Source organism: Colius striatus, chromosome Z (assembly GCF_028858725.1).
Source record: "Colius striatus isolate bColStr4 chromosome Z, bColStr4.1.hap1, whole genome shotgun sequence".
Lineage (NCBI taxonomy): Eukaryota > Metazoa > Chordata > Aves > Coliiformes > Coliidae > Colius > Colius striatus.
In genome coordinates this window covers 54276135-54292999 of record NC_084790.1, presented here as the reverse complement: position 1 = coordinate 54292999, position 16865 = coordinate 54276135, and the positions used below count along the sequence as shown (strand labels likewise).

Sequence of the window (16865 nt, the reverse complement as noted above, 5' to 3'; positions counted from 1 at the left end):
AAAATCCATTCAAGTTCTAAAATCAATTTTTTTCTTCTAGGAAGAAACATTTGGCTCCCTACTTGCCTACTCACCCCGTCATCAAAATACAGCCGGACAAGGATGCCTGTCCTTTGGGTACTGTCAGTGCTGCACCTTGGGGTTCCAGTGCTATATTGCCAATTTCCTGGGTGTATATCAAGGTGTGTAGGCTTTCATAAGGAGTATCAGGGTCTGTTTGTGTTTCATCAAGTCTGAGGCCCACTGGAAGCACACAAACACTTTTAAATGCAACATGTCATAAGATGTTTGCACAAACTGAATCGCATATGGACTATGGCATGATCACAAGTTATTTACGTTCTTTGAACCTCCTTGTTTCCAGTGGGACAATGCAACAGCCTATTGCCACCTATTGAATAGGAAAAGATGGCAGGACAGCTGCTCTATCTACGAAGCCTACTCAATTCTTCTGCTTTTGTCTGTGATAATTCTTGAGATATGAACAGAAGGCAGAAAGCTGCAATCAGGCCTTGGCCTTCCACTGACATCAACGTTTTCATGTTTAAAAGCTGTTTGGTAGTTACTGTTCTTTCAAGAATGTTTTTAGATGTATGCTGCAGTGTTGTTATACTTGACCTGTAGGTAACATTTAACTTTCTAAAATCTGTTTAATAAGAACTTGAATTCCAGAGGATTTTATTGAATTTGCAAACTGAACTTAGTTCTGTCTTTGGATGTGCAACAACTTGATAATGATCGATGTAATATTTTAATGCCTTGCAATTTATCAGTAAGCCTGCAAAGAGTTGGTTACATATACGGAAGTATTCAGCTAACAGAGATGAGTGTAGGTTCAAATTCTATTGAAGAAGAGGGCGTGCTGGCACTCTGAGCAGCATTTAAACCTTTCAGTGAGAGAAAGAGTTGGAATGGTGAGCTTAATTAAGGGTGGTGTCATTCAGAATACCCTGTAGCCAGTTTGATATTCTTAACCACAGAAACCTGCTCCTGGGGCAACCAGCTCTTCCAGACTTTCAGATAAGCAAATACAAGCACAATTTCCATAGTGGCTGCCTTTTCAGCTGTGGTTAAAAATAACTTGCAATTGTAAGCAGCCCCCTATTACAGAATATTTGAACTGCAGTAAACTTTTAAGGGGAGCTGTTTCTTCACAGATGCAAAGTGCCGTCTGTTTCCATTGTCCCATCTAAAGGCACTACCTTGATGGCTATTTCGGAATTCTCTTTTGTCAGCTTAACTTCTCAGCACAGTGTAAAGAAATTTGACCACAGATCAATTCCAGCACTGGTTTAGTTTTTTGGTTTTTGGTTGGTTTTTTTTTTTTTTGCAGTACTTTAATAGAGAAATATATACATCTGTGTTCATTTGGCTCTGGTCTTTTTTAATGGACAGTGTCATCCGTGACATGCCACCAGTAAGCAGAGTTTGAGGTGCTGGAGTAATCTGTACAGATAGCATGTGTATCTTTTTGGGCAGCTCTCTGGACACTTTTTCCCTGGGGGTGAGGGTGGTGACAGGCAGTATATGCAGTTCTCACAAGTGTGCTGATGACATTCTTGAGTTCTCCCTACCTTTTTCTATTCACTTCAGAGCTTCTCAGTTTGAGGAAAGGATTGGATTATTTATTTGTTGACTTTTTGCAAAACTCTTATACAGTAAGCAGTCTCACACACTATGTATATAACAAAGTTGCTCTTCAGCAATACCCAGTGAGTGTAGTGTGGAAAAATGTGATAGCAGTTTGACTGCCGTAAAACAATTTGGATGTATCAAGATGCTGTTGACTATTATGCTTGCATGTACAAGAACACATATAACTTCCCTGGGAATGTTTTTAGATCCATTCCTTCGTGTTATTCTTCTTTCAGACAATGGGAGCAAAGGGTCTGAAACATGCTTCTGAGATTGCTATACTAAATGCAAACTACATGGCAAAGAGGCTAGAGAAGCACTACAAAATCCTTTTCAGAGGAGCAGGAGGCAAGTATTGAACAATTTGTTTTCTTCTACAAAGCAGACTTTTTTTTCTTAGTGTAGAAGTTTGCTTGCAATGTGGATCTTTTTTAACGCTACACAACAGCTGCATATCAAAATGTCTCTTGATGTTGCTCACAAGGACTTAAGTAACTTGACACACTGCTTCTGTGGAGGTATTGCAATGAAGCTGAGATATTTGGAACTAGAAGAAAAAAGTGCCCATTTGTAATTAGTTGAAATGATGACAAAAGGTGGAGTAAACTCTGGCATCAGGTGGTTCTCCTTGAAGTCTAGTAGCAGATTAATAGTCAGTAGAAAAAAAGCAAGAAACAAAGTCGAGACCTCCAAATCTCCAATAACAATTTAAGAACTGGAAGCAATTTTTGGACCTATACTTTTTCTTGCACACTTTCTCTGACACTCCACTCCTCACTTTCTATCATTTCCACTCCTTATTCTCCTTTGTGAGACAGAGAATCCCCTTGGCAATGCAAAATACTTTTAACTACATTCTAATTCCCTGCTATGATTCTCCAATCTTGTATCAGGACAGAAGTAATGAATAATATCATCTCATCTCATCTCATATCATGATATAATGTAATATAATAATATATAATAATATAATGATATAATATCTGGTATAGTAAACTATCAGAGAATGCTATTTTGCTTGTTTAAAATAAATAGCACCTAAGAACATTTGAGTACAATATGTGTGCTCTTCAAAATGTATATCTTAATTTTAAGGGGCTAAACCTGTAGGTTGCATTTTAAGATAATATATTTCCTCACAGAAGTGAATGGAGGCTGCAAATTTTGAAGAATTCAGCAATAAAATGGAACAAGGTTCTCCAGGATCATGCATATAGATTTATATAACTTATATCTTTAGACTCTTTATAACACTAGATGTGAGCTTTTCATCTTGTGCATGGCTAATTCAAGATAGCCTAAGACCATAAATTATGTGGGGCCACTGAAAAATCCAATTGTTTTTCTGAGCACTTGAAAATTGTAGGAGCTACTTTGACCACCCATTCCTAGTTCTGATTTTGGAAATGAGGTTTCTTCTTAACGTGACGTGGGACTCAAAGGGCCAGTCTGAAAATACTGAGTTGTGTATCTCATACCTGATAATTTCTCAGGTTTGAGTTTTTGCCCAAATGGATATTTTTTAATTTGTCTTTTTGCCACATTCTTTACAAAACCAATCAGAATAGACTGCTTGGTAGATTGCATGATTTGCCCAGTAGTAAACATAGTGTACAATTTTCATTTTCAGGTTATGTAGCCCATGAATTCATTTTGGATACAAGACCTTTCAAGAAAACTGCAAACATCGAAGCTGTAGATCTTGCTAAGAGACTCCAGGATTATGGTAAGTCAAATGTCTTTTTAAAAAATAGCAGCATAATTGAAAATTTTCTTAATCTTTTCTAAAGGGAGCCATAAACATTCCAGTCCTGTGCTTACGAATTGTGAATCTGTCATGATCATTTCAGGTCTCTTCATACTCATTAAGGGCTTAGAGAGACACTTGGATCGAGTTGTTGTAGTTGCTTACAAGTCTGCTGCCACCTCTCCAGTTTTGTAAACCCTCACCTTCAAATTTGCAATTACATGACTCAACTGTTGGAGCAAGAGGGCTGGAGCCAAGAACTTGCTAAGACTGAAAAAACAGAAAAAATTAAAACACAAATACTTTTGAAGTAGAATAATACAATTTAAATGTTTCTATTCTGATACAGTTGAGGCATTTTTTTGTATATGTGCTCTGAAGAATTTGATTGTGGTTACTCATTGCCAGACAAGATGACTCACTGAACTGCTTGATCCTGAGCAGCTGTGCTTCTAATGAATATGTACAAAAGCTGTTAAAACCTTAATCTGCAATACCTTGTCAGTGAAATAATCCAAAACCCAGTTGTGGTACCAAAAACACCACACTCTTTCTCCTCTTTGTAAGTGGGCTGCTGTGGTGTTAAATTGCAATCACCACTTTACACAGACTGTTCAGTAGGTATGAAGGTGATTTACATGGATAAGTTTGGTAAATCTCCATCCTCTGCAGCCAAAAGAGGTGTGTCACGAGGCTGTAATTAGCAGGAGTGGAGGAAGGTAATCATAAGATACCACCCTTTTTACCTTGTTTAGCAGCGCAGAAATCTAAAGCTGACTTCTTTACCATTCAGCCTGTCATAAGAAGGTGAAATGACAAAAATACTTTGCAACAAAGCAAAAGAAGCAGCTTTTCAGAGCATTTCATCGAATCAGTGTGTAACTGTTGTAAATAGTACAATGGCATTACCCTTCTGTATTAAAACCCACAACACTTGAAAAGGCTGTTTGAACTCTGCAGTACACTGACAAAATTACTGGGGAGTTCAGTCCTGTAAAGATTATACAAAGGCCTGAATTTGTAAATGAATGGACAGCTAATGCATATATTAACTCATAACCTATTGTTTGTGACTGATTTCTTCTATTTTTGCCAGGTTTTCATGCTCCAACCATGTCCTGGCCAGTGGCAGGGACACTTATGATTGAACCAACAGAGTCCGAAGACAAGGCAGAGCTGGACAGATTTTGTGATGCAATGATCAGTATTCGTCAGGAAATTGCTGAAATAGAGGAGGGCAGGATGGACCCCCAAATTAACCCACTAAAGGTAAGATGGCACACAGAGCAAGTTACCAGCATCAGCTTAACCCTTGAGACTTACTTGAGGCTACATGAGCCTGCTTCCTGGTCCTCCAGGACTCTTGAAAATAACTGTTTGCAGCAGTGAACACATGAACTTCTTGAACTTTGACTTCTTTAGAAACCTTAAACTTTTCAAGATGTGAATTTGACTTTTCCAAGTCAGAAGTCTGACCTTTGCTGAGAGCATAAAAGGCTATTTACACTAGCACACGATCTGTAATTTTCAAGGCCATCTCAAAGTAATGAAGGAGATGTTTATTTATCTGGTTTAAGAAGGGAAATGGAATGACCTTAAAAAAAATAGTAAAATAAAATTGGAATTATTTTTTTTAGCAACTGCAGCACACAATTACTACAGGGTCAAGTTCTGTTCAGGCCTTACGGCAGTGAACTGACTGTTTAAATACCGAGGGGATTTAGTGAAAAGCTGGAAGCATATTCAAATCTTGAGTGTAAAAAAATGCAGATACTGTCCTGCTTCCTGTTTTGAAATCTGCTTTTTTTTGTCCCCCAATAAAAAGAATCTCTAGATACATGTCTTTTTCCTCATAGATGTCACCACATACTCTGAACTGTGTCACTTCTTCCAAGTGGGATCGTCCTTATTCCAGAGAAGTGGCAGCATTCCCATTGGTAAGTAAATAATCGGATCCTGGTGATGATGTAATAAATAAATGGGCTTTCTGCTCTATGTTTTCTGGTCAGTTAGAGTTTAAGTAACCTGGTAAGAACAGAAACTTCAGAGCCTTTTTTTTTTTTTAATGTGCATGAGCTCTAGAGTAGTTCCATCAGTTTTGTTTTGCAAGACAAGGAAAAAGTAATCTCTAACAATTCTCTACATGCAAAATGCAAACATGGATTTCTAAATCTCAGCATTTCACTATCAGACATTCCTATTGGAAAAGGCCAGTTCAGTTCTGAAATACTGCACCAAGGGTTCCCAAAATATCCTGACATACTGTGCTGTACTCCAAAGAACTTGGATAAGGTTTTGACAGGGTGCACGGTCAGCATGGGACAAGCCACACCAATGGGAGCAGGCTACAAATTAAAGTCATACGGGAGCAGGATATACCAGGCTTCCTCAGAGTATGAGTTGCACCAAGGGAGGTTTAGATTACATATTAGAGAAAATTTTTACAACAAAAGGATTGTCAAACATTGGCACAGGCTGACTAGAGAAGTGGTGGACTCACCATCTCTGGAGGTGTTTAAAAGACATGTAGATATGGTGCTTAGGGACATTGTTTAGTGGTGGAGGAGGCAGTGCTGGGTTAATGGTTGGACTCAATGATCTTAAAGGCCTTTCAGACTTGGTCTTCTTCTCTAAATTGTCCTATGATTTTATAAAATTGTTTCCTCAATCTTAACAGCCAAATGTAAACACCCAAAAATGAATTGCATCTATTTTATTGCCACGTACCATTTCATAGAGGACAAATTTAACTGCACCTGTGAATTTTGCCAACTTGTTTTAATTCTAGTCTAGTCTAATATTACACTATTGAACAGCACAGGTCTTGGTAGCCTCCTGCACTTTTCCTTGGTTCCTATTTGTAATCCAGTCGTTCAAAGGGTCACAGTTTTCTTTTATCTCATGACAACTACTTCTTTGCAAGCATGTGTTCAGAGGACATGGTTACATTTTTTTAAACACTATTTTGACTGCCGATGCTATTGCACATGCCTGTTACCTCTCAGAGTCTGCAAACGGATTTGAAGTATGAGTTTACTTAAAAAAAAATCCACTTTTACAGCATTTGTCATTCTTAAAACTTCCAATGTCTGTTATGTGGATTTCCTTAGTAGAAAAAATAATAGCTGCCTTCTCTTCTGTACTTAGCCATTTGTGAAGCCTGAAAGCAAGTTCTGGCCCACAATTGCTCGCATTGATGACATCTATGGAGATCAACATCTGGTTTGTACCTGCCCACCAATGGAAGCCTATGCATCTCCCTTTTCTGAACAGAAGAGAGCATCTTCGTAAGATGGCCTTTTCCTCCCAGACCTGATAGGGGATTTATATACTGTGTATATTTTGGGTAATCACCATGTTTGTTAATTGAATCACTGCTCAGTTAAAATGTAAATACAATCAATATCTTAGCTGTCAACAAAATCTGATTGTTCCACAGCATTTCATGTTGAAGTTGCCTCAATTCAGCATTTTGTCTGTTTTGTGCTAACGTTTTAACAATTAACACCTAATTTGCAAAGTAGCATGGAGGAGACACTTAAAAAACTTAGAAAAGATGCAGAAGCATAAGGCAATAGTAATGGATATTAACTGCAGTAGTAATTGTTTATATTTTGTAAAAAAGATGAAGTAGATTAATTTACTTCATGTATTATCACTAGCTTTGCTGGTGTTAATATTTCATACTGTAGTGTTTTTTTACCTACCAATGTTAGTACTCTAATAAAATTGGTTAGAATTTTAAGTGTTGTCATGTTCTGGATGTCAGCTTTTCATCTGGATTTATCCAACAGAGCAGTATGAAATTATGAAACTTAAGTTAATGATTTGTCAGGATTGCCACAGCAGCAGGAGCTTCCACATAATGCAAAATGTTGGCAGAGATTAATATGGAAATAAATCTCTGATTTTCAAAATAATCTAGAATTTAATCAGTTTTAGTTTTACTGAGCAGTAACTTTTTTTCTATATCAATTCACATAATTTTTTGCCTTGTAGTTCCATTTAATCCTCTCCTTTTACTCCAGAGAAGGCATGAAACATCTTTGCTAACAGATCGTGAGCTGCTTAGTGAATCTGATATTGTTCAACAAAATACTCTTCTTCCACTGTTTCTCAGATAAGATACTAGCTTCAGCTTACACGGTGCATCCACCTTGCCTTGCTTTGTCACGTAAGTCTGTGACTTGAGTAAAAACTGGTTCACAGCTGTAGCTCTAGCCCTTCAAGAATACCGACAGCATACTGAGACCAGAGCTTTCCTGCTACACACAATGCCACAGTCAATTACTCAGTAGCCAGAATGCAGACTTTAAACAAATAAACGAATTTGTTCCTGGTCATGTTTATATAAAAGCAATCCCCTCACCAGTTACACAGACAGACTGTTGGTGTTATAAGCACATTTGAAAAGAACCTGAGAGCAGGTTTTGGCAGATTCATTGGCATGTGGTGTGAGAACCCCTGCAGGAAGAAACTCATTCAGCCACAAAACACAGAACTTTGGTGAAGGAGGAAGCAGATACCGGGATAACACTTGGGCACTTGGGGAAAGGACCACACGTTTTTTGCGCCTTGCAACCAGCAACTGCTCGACTTCTCCTTGAAGGCCTACGTGCACATTCATGACTGGCAGCTTTCTCTGAAGTGACACCACTGAGGCCAGTGTCCATAGGACTGTGCTTTTGCGACAGCTGCAGTGAAAGTTTCAGGACTGCAACTTTTTCGTTACCTACCCTACGACTTCACTGGGGGCTTTAATTTCACAGAGATACTGCAGATGACAGGCGTCGGGAATGGATTTCAATAAAGGAAGGACAGGCCAGTTAAAAGTTTTGATGGGAAAAGCTGTACCTAGGCCCTAAAATGTCTATATCCATCGTCAAGTAAACTAGAATTTGTACTTTAGAGACTACTATTGAAAAGGGTGTCTTCAGTAGCTACTGATACAGCATTAAAGGCGCAAAAAACTGTGAAAAGATTACCAGACTTCTTAAGTGAGGAAAGGACAGTCCTTCTGCAATGCCAGTCTAACTCCCCAAAGTCTCATCAAGCTACTTTAATGTTTATTAAAGGCAGTTTCATGTTGCTTGATTGTGTCTGCCACTGAAAAGATTGGTTTACAGATTTGTTGTATTAAGACAGATAAGTTCTCATTGCTGACCTCAAACTGACAAAATTTAGCTCATCCATTCATTGGTAAAAGCTATCAAATGAAAAAAAAAAAAGCATTACAAGGTATAAAATATTTCACAGCAGTCAACTATCAAGTAAAAAGCCACAAGTCTCATGTGCTTAGTGCACAGCTGCAGCGCTTGTTACAAAGGTGAAATTACATCTGTTTCCCCCATAAAATACTGATCTACACAAAAGTTCAACAGCATGTAAGAATCTGTCTACAGCTCTTAAACTGTATGCTTAACAGTAATACCAGTTCACCCAGTGGATGGAGGCTGAGCCCTCATTCTAGTAAGCAGAGAAAAAGGTAAGGAGTTAAATCTTTCAATGCTGTTCAGCAATGCCTGTCTTTTGGATATGTGACTAGAGAGATAGTAATAGCATTATGTACCTAAGTAGAATGTGAGGAGAGAGAGAAATTACTTACTTCAGATGAAGTGAACAAGCCATTAAGCCACAAAAACACAGCAGTGCCTTGTGTATCTCAATGACCAGTTCATTGCCACACCAGGGTAAGGCAAGATGTTGAATTACTGAGAACGACGGAGATACTTCCGCCTCCCTCTGTACACACACCTGCTTTGCAGGGTGCAGGCTGCCTCATCAGCGCAGCCCCAGGCCTGCAGTGTGAATGTGATGAACTGCTGTGCACCCACAGCTCCCAGCAAGCACCGCACAGCAGCGGGACACAGGAAGGGCTGCCTCCAACTCCACTACGTGGACTGAGCACTTACAAGCTTTCTTCAAATTCTCAGTAGATCTCAGAGTAGCTACACGACAGCTGCTGCTATACAACGTGTCTGAGCCCATGGACATCAGCGTCAGGTTGTTGGGCTTTCTTCCTTAATTAACAATGTTTTTTTTAAATTGAGAAATGATTTAAGGAATATAAAGCCTCATGTCTGAAAAATCAGAAGCCCATCTAAAGAGGCATTTAGTAACCTGAAAAAAAAATTTCTATAAAAATATTACGATTTAAATAAGGGGATAATAGTAAAAACAAAATTAGCAATTTTTCTGAATCATAAAATATTTAATAAGGTATATTTGGGGGAGGGGGATATATTGTATATAAAATTTCAGATCACAATATGAAGCAATTTGAACCCTCTCCAAGCTAGCACTGCCTTCAATGCTGTGTAGTTGTATTGCCACTGATACGAGACCTACTAAAAGCATACAGTTTAACTAATACAGAAGTGGCTTTTTTATATGGAATATTTTTTTACACAACTAGAGTGTCTTGAATACCCTCTTTAAGTGCAAAAAACACAGATCACTTTACACTAATGCAGCAACAATGCATTCATATTGTTCTCATTAGTCATTAGTAGTCAACTTGCATAAGATACAAGAAAAGCACAATGAAGCTCACAAAAATAGACTAAAAATCAGCCTGTTCTTGCAAAAAAATACAGCATAATAGAAGAAAAAGACAAAAAAGGATTATGCACACCACAGAATTTGCTGTTCTTTAATCCATCTGGCTTAAGTGCTGTTTCTGGGGTTTTTTGCTGTTTTTTTTTTTTTTTTTTTGGTGGGGTTTTGGTTTGGTTTGGGTTTTTTATTTTTGTAAATCAAACCACATGGACCAGGCACAACTAATATTCAGGAGGCAGTGTGTAGCTAAAACTTCACTAACTTTTTATCATCCCCAAAATTTATTTTCCTCTGTCCTGAGGTAGTTACAAAACAAACAAACAAGAAAAATCAAAAATTAAGCATCAGCTGGGCCAGTAGGAGCTGAGGCCTTTCTCTTTTTTTTTTTTCCTTTTTTTTAAAAAAACTATCTGTTTACTGGCCAAAACTACCCTTGATGTTAAAAGACAGCTGAGAGTTAGAGTTCTTGCTACACCAAAAAGATGGCTATGAAGGGAAGAGGGTTGCTGCTTCACAACGTGACAATATATTGAGTCCCATCAAGCTGTCTGGTCCACTGTTGAATTTCCTACGTTTATTCTCCTTCACTGTCTATAAAGTCACTGGGAGAAGTTCGGAAGGATCTGAGCACATCATCGTCCTTTACTGTAACCAGGGAAGAACTGGTCCAGCAGCGTCTGCAGTATCTTGTTGGGAACCATGGTGTAGCCCTTCCCCAGGTCATGGCGGCAGGCAGGGCAGGTGAAGACTTCAGCTCTGAAGGAGCGCTGTAAACAACTCTAGGGCATACAAAGACAGAGAGGTCAATCGTGAGAACTTTGGTTTATGCTGACAGCTTAACCAGCAAAAACTAAGGAATCACTATAAGCCAAAGGTGCGAGCTGCTGTACTACCAGATAAAAGGAAGTTGTGATCAAGCTCTCTGGTGCCTACTTCTGCCTCTGTGACTAAAATGTTCTAACAAAGGAATTCTGCTCTGTTGCACTGGGATGTGAAAGACTGAGGAATTAAAACGAATTGCTACTGAGATTTCCCTTTTATTTCCACTAGTGCCTTCCTGTTAATCAGAGTCAGGTCTGCAGCTTCCTTCTAGCTTCATGATTAGATGGCTACAGTTTCCAGAGGAACATGAATAGATCAGGTATATTGTTTATGTAACAGTGTCCAACTACCTCATCACATGACCATCAGTTAAGCCTTAAAAACGTATGCAGAATAATGCAATCAATGCTGCCTTAGCACGTGAAATGAGTATCAGAAATTTATCAGGGCAGATCTGTGCCTGAAAAGCAATAGCAGCTTACTCTCAAACTATTTCTTACAACTTTAATTGGATGTAATTTTGCATTTGCAAACATTTAATGACACCTTCATATCCCGTGCTTTCTGCATTTGTTGCCATTCAGCTTTTTCTTCTCCATGATTTCCTACTTCCATAATTCAAAATATTAACCTCTTCATAATACCATTAAGGTTTTTCAAGGAGCCATAATCATTCTGTTGGTGCAAGCTGTCCGTCTATGACACAGTGATTTTTACTGGAGTGATACCTATCTTCTCAAACAGGGGACTTGTGTTATCTGAGACTGTACCAGGATGGTACCAGTCTGAATCTCTTTCAGCAGACTTACTGGCACTGGCAAGCACAGTTCAAATATTCACAATTCAGCACGTGATTTTGTACCCATCCACACTACAAAAATTAACTCTAGCACAAACTGGATCCCAAATTGCCTACACTATATCTAACTTATCAAGGTTTTATGATACACAAGTTATAAATCGACTTCTGTGCCTCTCCTACCACATATAACACCAAGAATAACAAGACAACATAACTTACTCTGAAAAAGCCCAAATAGATTTCTTGTATTTTTCCAGCATCCTTTCAACAACTCTCAACACAATTACAAAAATCTTATTTTCTTCCTTAACTATGTAAAACCAATTTATTGTTATTATACCAACACCCAACTCCTGGACCAAGCCAATTCCTAGTGCAATTCAGAAATTCTGTCAGGAACTATCCTAAATGTATTTCCATTCAGTATTACATAAAATTAAGGTTACACGGCAGTTGCTGAATGCAAACTAAGTTGCATGTTTTTGCTTAGAATGTTAGGCAATAATTATTGTCTTTCTAAAATGCATATTGGCTTTGGTGACTCACGTCTCAGAGCCAAGAAAACAGCCCAGAGCGAGACTGAGTTTATTCTTACTTTACAGACGTTGTGGAGGCACTCTGTTGTCACTGGCTGGTAAACCAGCTCCTGGCAGCAGACACACATAAAGGATTGTTCCAGTTTCTTCAGAAAATTCTAGTGTAGGGCAAAGGAATAAAAAAGACAAACTCTATTACAGGTCTTGTAAATACCATTTATTATGGAAAGACAATGAACTTCCAGAAGTTCTCGAGTCCTCCATATCCATGACTGCAGTTTTCTAAAAGTAACCAGGAAGGAGGTCCAAAACTGTTTAATTTCTCTGCTTTTCCACAAATCAGAGAATTAACATCTTAATGATTACTTGCTCATTTCTGTGAGTACTGTTATGAACAAAAGCAAGCAGACTGGAGGGCCCCTCATGCCTGATTCTGAGCATAGGTTAGAATATTTAGTAATTCTGTTTAGTAGCTCCTGCTAGAAATCTGCATGTCTCTGTAAGATCTCAGCTTCTGACAAGGGTCTTCTGCTAAGCCACTTCTGCGTCTCCTCCCAGATTATGGCTAGCTTAATGGCTTCCCTCTTTAGGCCAAATTCTCAGCAGTGTGTAAATCAACCTCCTTGGATTTTAAAATCTTCTAGAGGCATCTCTGAGGAATCTCGAGATACATTTGTGTGTTTTATCTCTGGCATGTCAGTGATCCTCAAATATCTCAAGAATACAAGCTTGAGCAAAGGAAAAAAAAAGCAGACCTACAGGTAACTAAAATAGGGTTCTCTGTAATAATTTTAAAAATACACAATTTATCTTAAATTTCTTTTTATTTAGCATAGTTTCTACACAAAGACAATTGCTGCAGTGTTGTAGCAAAAACTAGTACTTTCAGTAGGAGAGCATGGAATTATAAACTTTTTTTCTGTTAAAGAAGCACCATAAATAGCCACTGGTAATTCTCAAACCAACCAATTTTAAAACCATGTTTTAAAATTACTAGATGTCCATTTTCCAACCAATGGCTTGGTTTTCAAGTTGAGATTTATCAAGCTATTTTAACTTCTTAGTGCCTTGATTTCTTCTGCAAAACAGATAAAATAACTATGAATTTGACATTGATAAGGCTAATTATCCCCAGAAGATATTCCTTTGGTGGACTTTTTTGATACTAGTGGCTATAGTCTCTTCAATCGTGAGATATTCTTGCTGTTTTCTTGACAGTTAGAGGGAGGAAGATATTTCTTTTTTACTCAAGGTTTCCCCTTTACAGAGTGCAATAATCTAGATTTGTGTCATGGTTTAGCAAGGAGTAGCTTCTGCTTGTTAACAAGGGGAGGGGGTTGCAGTGAAGACCCGGTAGAGAGTCTCCGGCTCCTGGGTTCACACCCACCTCCAGCCCAGCTGGACCAATCTGGCGCCTCTGCCAGCACTATTTAGGGACGGGAATTTGAAATGCTGGCAGAAGATGTAAGAGTGATACAAGATGGAGGTGAACACAGGGACCCTACAGTCAGAGAAAGAGGAAGGAAGGAGCAGCAGACCAGAGACCTTACTGCAAGCCGTGGTGAAAACACAGCTGTACCTCTGCAACCCATGCAGGGCCATGGCAGGACTGAGAGCCACCAGCAGCTCTGGGTGAGTGCACCCGGACGGGCGAGGGACTGTGTGGGGAGGCGGCCATGGCCCAGGCCGTGCTGGAGAGCCTGCACGCCGCAGAGCAGCCCCACGTGAGAGGTACAAAGGATCTGTAGTTTTTGGGATAAATGCACGTCGGAGCAGCCCACGCAGGGCTGCTGTGTGTGTAACGTACCCCATGGACTTGCAGGGAGGACTGGTGTGGAGCCCACCTGCCCTGAGGAGAGACAAATGGCAGAAGGCATTAGGAATAGACTGACTCCCCTGGGCTGTTCAGGGAGGGAGGCAGTAAAGACATTTGGGATCAGGGTTCTGAGCCCGGGAAGAGGGGAGGAGTGTGGAGAAGGTGGTCTTAAAGGGTTGGTGGGACTCTTCATTGTTGTACCACTCTGTGTTGTTTTATGTTTGTTATGTTTTGGGGTTTTATGGTTATGCTTTAGTTGATGTTGCATTATTTCCTGTTTTCTTCCCCAAGCCGAGTAGCCTGAGCTGTTTTGTCCTGAACCTTAAGCTCTCCCTGCCCTTAGGCAATTCTCAGGTCTTTGATACTTGAGGCTAATCGTGGTCTTTTGTTCCCTGATGGGCCTAAACAGGACAATTTGGATGAAAATATTTTAATTTCCTATCTTAATTCGAAGGTGAAAGTACTTCTGTCTTCTTTTAAAGCAGCAAGCCATCTGTTTTTTCTGTCACAAAATTATTTTCTGTCTAAATGAAAAGTAGTGACTGGAACATCTTTCTTCATATCTGATTTCTCACATCAGCACAGCACAAAAACACATTAATAATTTCAGAGAAAACAGGCCTCCTTCAAAAAATTAAAACACAAAAGTGCCTCAAAGTAGCTCCTAAATTAAAAACGTTTTTTAATCAAGAAAAGATATCTACCATGTAAGTCTAAACCAAGGCACCTATAGTGGATTGTGATGCTTAGGAACATGGTTTAGTGATGGACGTGGCAGTGCTAGGGTAATGATTGGACTCAATGATCCTTAAGGTTTATTCCAACTTGAACGATTCTATGATTACTTTCTTGAAATTAAAGTCTTACAAATAAAAATGATGCTAGACCCAATCTGTATTCAACATCAGTTAAGCAAATTGGGTTTTAAGAGACTCAAGATTTCTTCTAAGGGTTGAAAGTAAAGGTAAACATTAAAAATTATGCATGCAGCAAACATACTGGTCCTTCCTTGAGAGAAGCAAGTACTTCATCCCACAGTTTCTGGTTCATACAGTCTTCTCTAATCAGCCACTGCTGCTGTTGTGTCAGCTGGAAAGCCTCTCCTTTTCCTCCATCTCCCATCCTCATAGCTTTGGGTGTATTCCTAGGTTCCTCTATACCTGCTTAAGGTTATGACCATCAGACACAGTAACAAGAGTGTTAGTCTGAAAAATACTTTCTATGAGGCTAAAACACAGATTATGCTCATAAAATGCAGCAATCAAATCCCTACTCCAAGTCATATTGTTCAGCACTGTTTTGGACTGCAGCATACAGTTGCACAAAAGTCTTTATGTAGCAAATAGGATAAGATCCCTACACTAGTACCTAATTACAGAGTACTCCTTAACAATTTACATAAGTATTCCAAATAACTTCACACTTCTGAAAAGGTCTCATATGCTAATGGATTAGGAAATGTAACACTGACAGGCTTTGCTGATGAATGCTAAAAAAGTAAAAAGAAATACCATCATCAATTGTCCTTTTCTGGTTTCCATTACTCTGGCTGGTTGGCTCCTGTTTCACAGTTTGCTTTTTAACCTTATCTTTCTTCTCCTTACTAGCCATGGCTTCCAAATAACCTTCTGGATACTAAAATAAAAAAGCATAGATTTAAAACAAAAGCCACTGGCATACAGATATTCCCAAATACTAACAAGACTAATTTATAAATGAGTTTAAAAGCCTGTGACTACATACTGAAATAACCACAAAATAATTTTTACAGCCCTGCGTGATGCAGAAAACATTTAAATTGGTATCTATTGTTTGGAAAGGGTAGTCAAGTCAAATAATCCAACCCAGCCTTGATTGTATTAAAAGGAACCAAATATCCATATCTATGCCCTTGCAAGATACAAATCAGTTAGGCAAAACTTTAAGATATACCATTGCCCTGCTGAGAAAAGAAACTGTGTTAAATCTTTCCACCTTTCAAAGATTCTGCAATGACCAAGTCCTCATGGGTCAGTTTACTTCTTTGCCTGAAAAATATCATCTTTACAAACTCCTCAGTGACATGGAAAGAAAAATACACAAAAATACACAGGTTTTTCCATTTCTCAGACAAGACTCAGTTATAACAATAGTTGTTTGTAGAAATTCTTTCCAGTTAAAGCATCACAAAACTGGATTTGAACTCGTAATTTTCCAATCCATATATGCAAAGCAATTCACTGCTAAGGCAAACGTCATCCACTATTCCTTCTGTTGTGTCAGTATTACAGGATTCTTTCACTCTGCAGATAATCTGTAGTGGGTTTTGGCATTAAATCCTGCTACAGTGAAGTACAAAAAAAATAAAAGGGGGCTTTAACTGGTTTCTATTTCTGAAATTTGAAATTCTTTTACTGGAACTGAGACTAAAACCATCTCTGAGTCCGGATTCAAACCTGTACACTCAGACCCAGTTTCTTTGACCGCTCCATTCCTTCTGAAGTCCAAGGTGCAGGCTCAATGTCATCTCTCCTCAAAAGATAGCGCCAAACTAAAAACCCACATTTTCCAATTTCTGGCCAATATTTCACCACCTAGAGAATAATACAAAATTACTACCATTATTTTATCATGATCCAAACACATATAATCATACTTAATTGTTCAAGAAGAATTAAGAAGACTGTTATACATTACTATTATACAGCAGCTCTTCCTCAGGTGTGAATTTTTTGTATTTTTGATATATACCATACTCTCAAAAGACACACACCTTTATTTGAGATGCTGAGAAGTCATGTAATGCACAAAAAATCTGGGGTATAGTTGGAAATAGTGAGGGAAAGAATTTGATTTACAAGAATGAATATGACTCAGTAATCACATATTAGTAGCTTACATATTCAATTTTATATAACCTATTATGAATTACTTTATAACATCACTGCTCTGAATAATTTAATTTCAGTT

At 38.5% G+C, this 16865-nt stretch overlaps 2 protein-coding genes across 7 annotated transcripts in view; one reads left to right on the top strand and one right to left on the bottom strand.

Annotated features, from left to right (window-relative positions):
* Window positions 1–7335, top strand: part of GLDC (glycine decarboxylase) — a 43803-nt gene extending 36468 nt beyond the window's left edge. For 2 of the 3 annotated variants that reach the window (XM_062017163.1, XM_062017164.1), the window contains 6 exons: window positions 41–182; window positions 1872–1983; window positions 3266–3361; window positions 4479–4651; window positions 5239–5319; window positions 6530–7331. In XM_062017163.1, the coding sequence (XP_061873147.1) occupies window positions 41–182; window positions 1872–1983; window positions 3266–3361; window positions 4479–4651; window positions 5239–5319; window positions 6530–6673 (748 nt within the window). In that variant the 3' untranslated portion in view covers window positions 6674–7331. Of the gene's footprint in view, window positions 1–40; window positions 183–1871; window positions 1984–3265; window positions 3362–4478; window positions 4652–5238; window positions 5320–6529 lie in introns of all 3 variants that reach the window. The other variant, XM_062017162.1, reaches the window with a different exon arrangement.
* A 2214-nt stretch (window positions 7336–9549) lies between these two features.
* Window positions 9550–16865, bottom strand: part of UHRF2 (ubiquitin like with PHD and ring finger domains 2) — a 92897-nt gene continuing 85581 nt past the window's right edge. For 2 of the 4 annotated variants that reach the window (XM_062017166.1, XM_062017168.1), the window contains exons 12-16: window positions 16352–16489; window positions 15428–15551; window positions 14916–15079; window positions 12160–12258; window positions 9550–10719 (exon numbers count right to left, since the gene is read on the bottom strand). In XM_062017166.1, coding sequence (XP_061873150.1) covers window positions 10573–10719; window positions 12160–12258; window positions 14916–15079; window positions 15428–15551; window positions 16352–16489 — 672 coding nt within the window. In that variant the 3' untranslated portion in view covers window positions 9550–10572. The remainder of the gene's footprint in view (window positions 10720–12159; window positions 12259–14915; window positions 15080–15427; window positions 15552–16351; window positions 16490–16865) is intronic. The other 2 variants (XM_062017167.1, XM_062017169.1) reach the window with 2 other exon arrangements.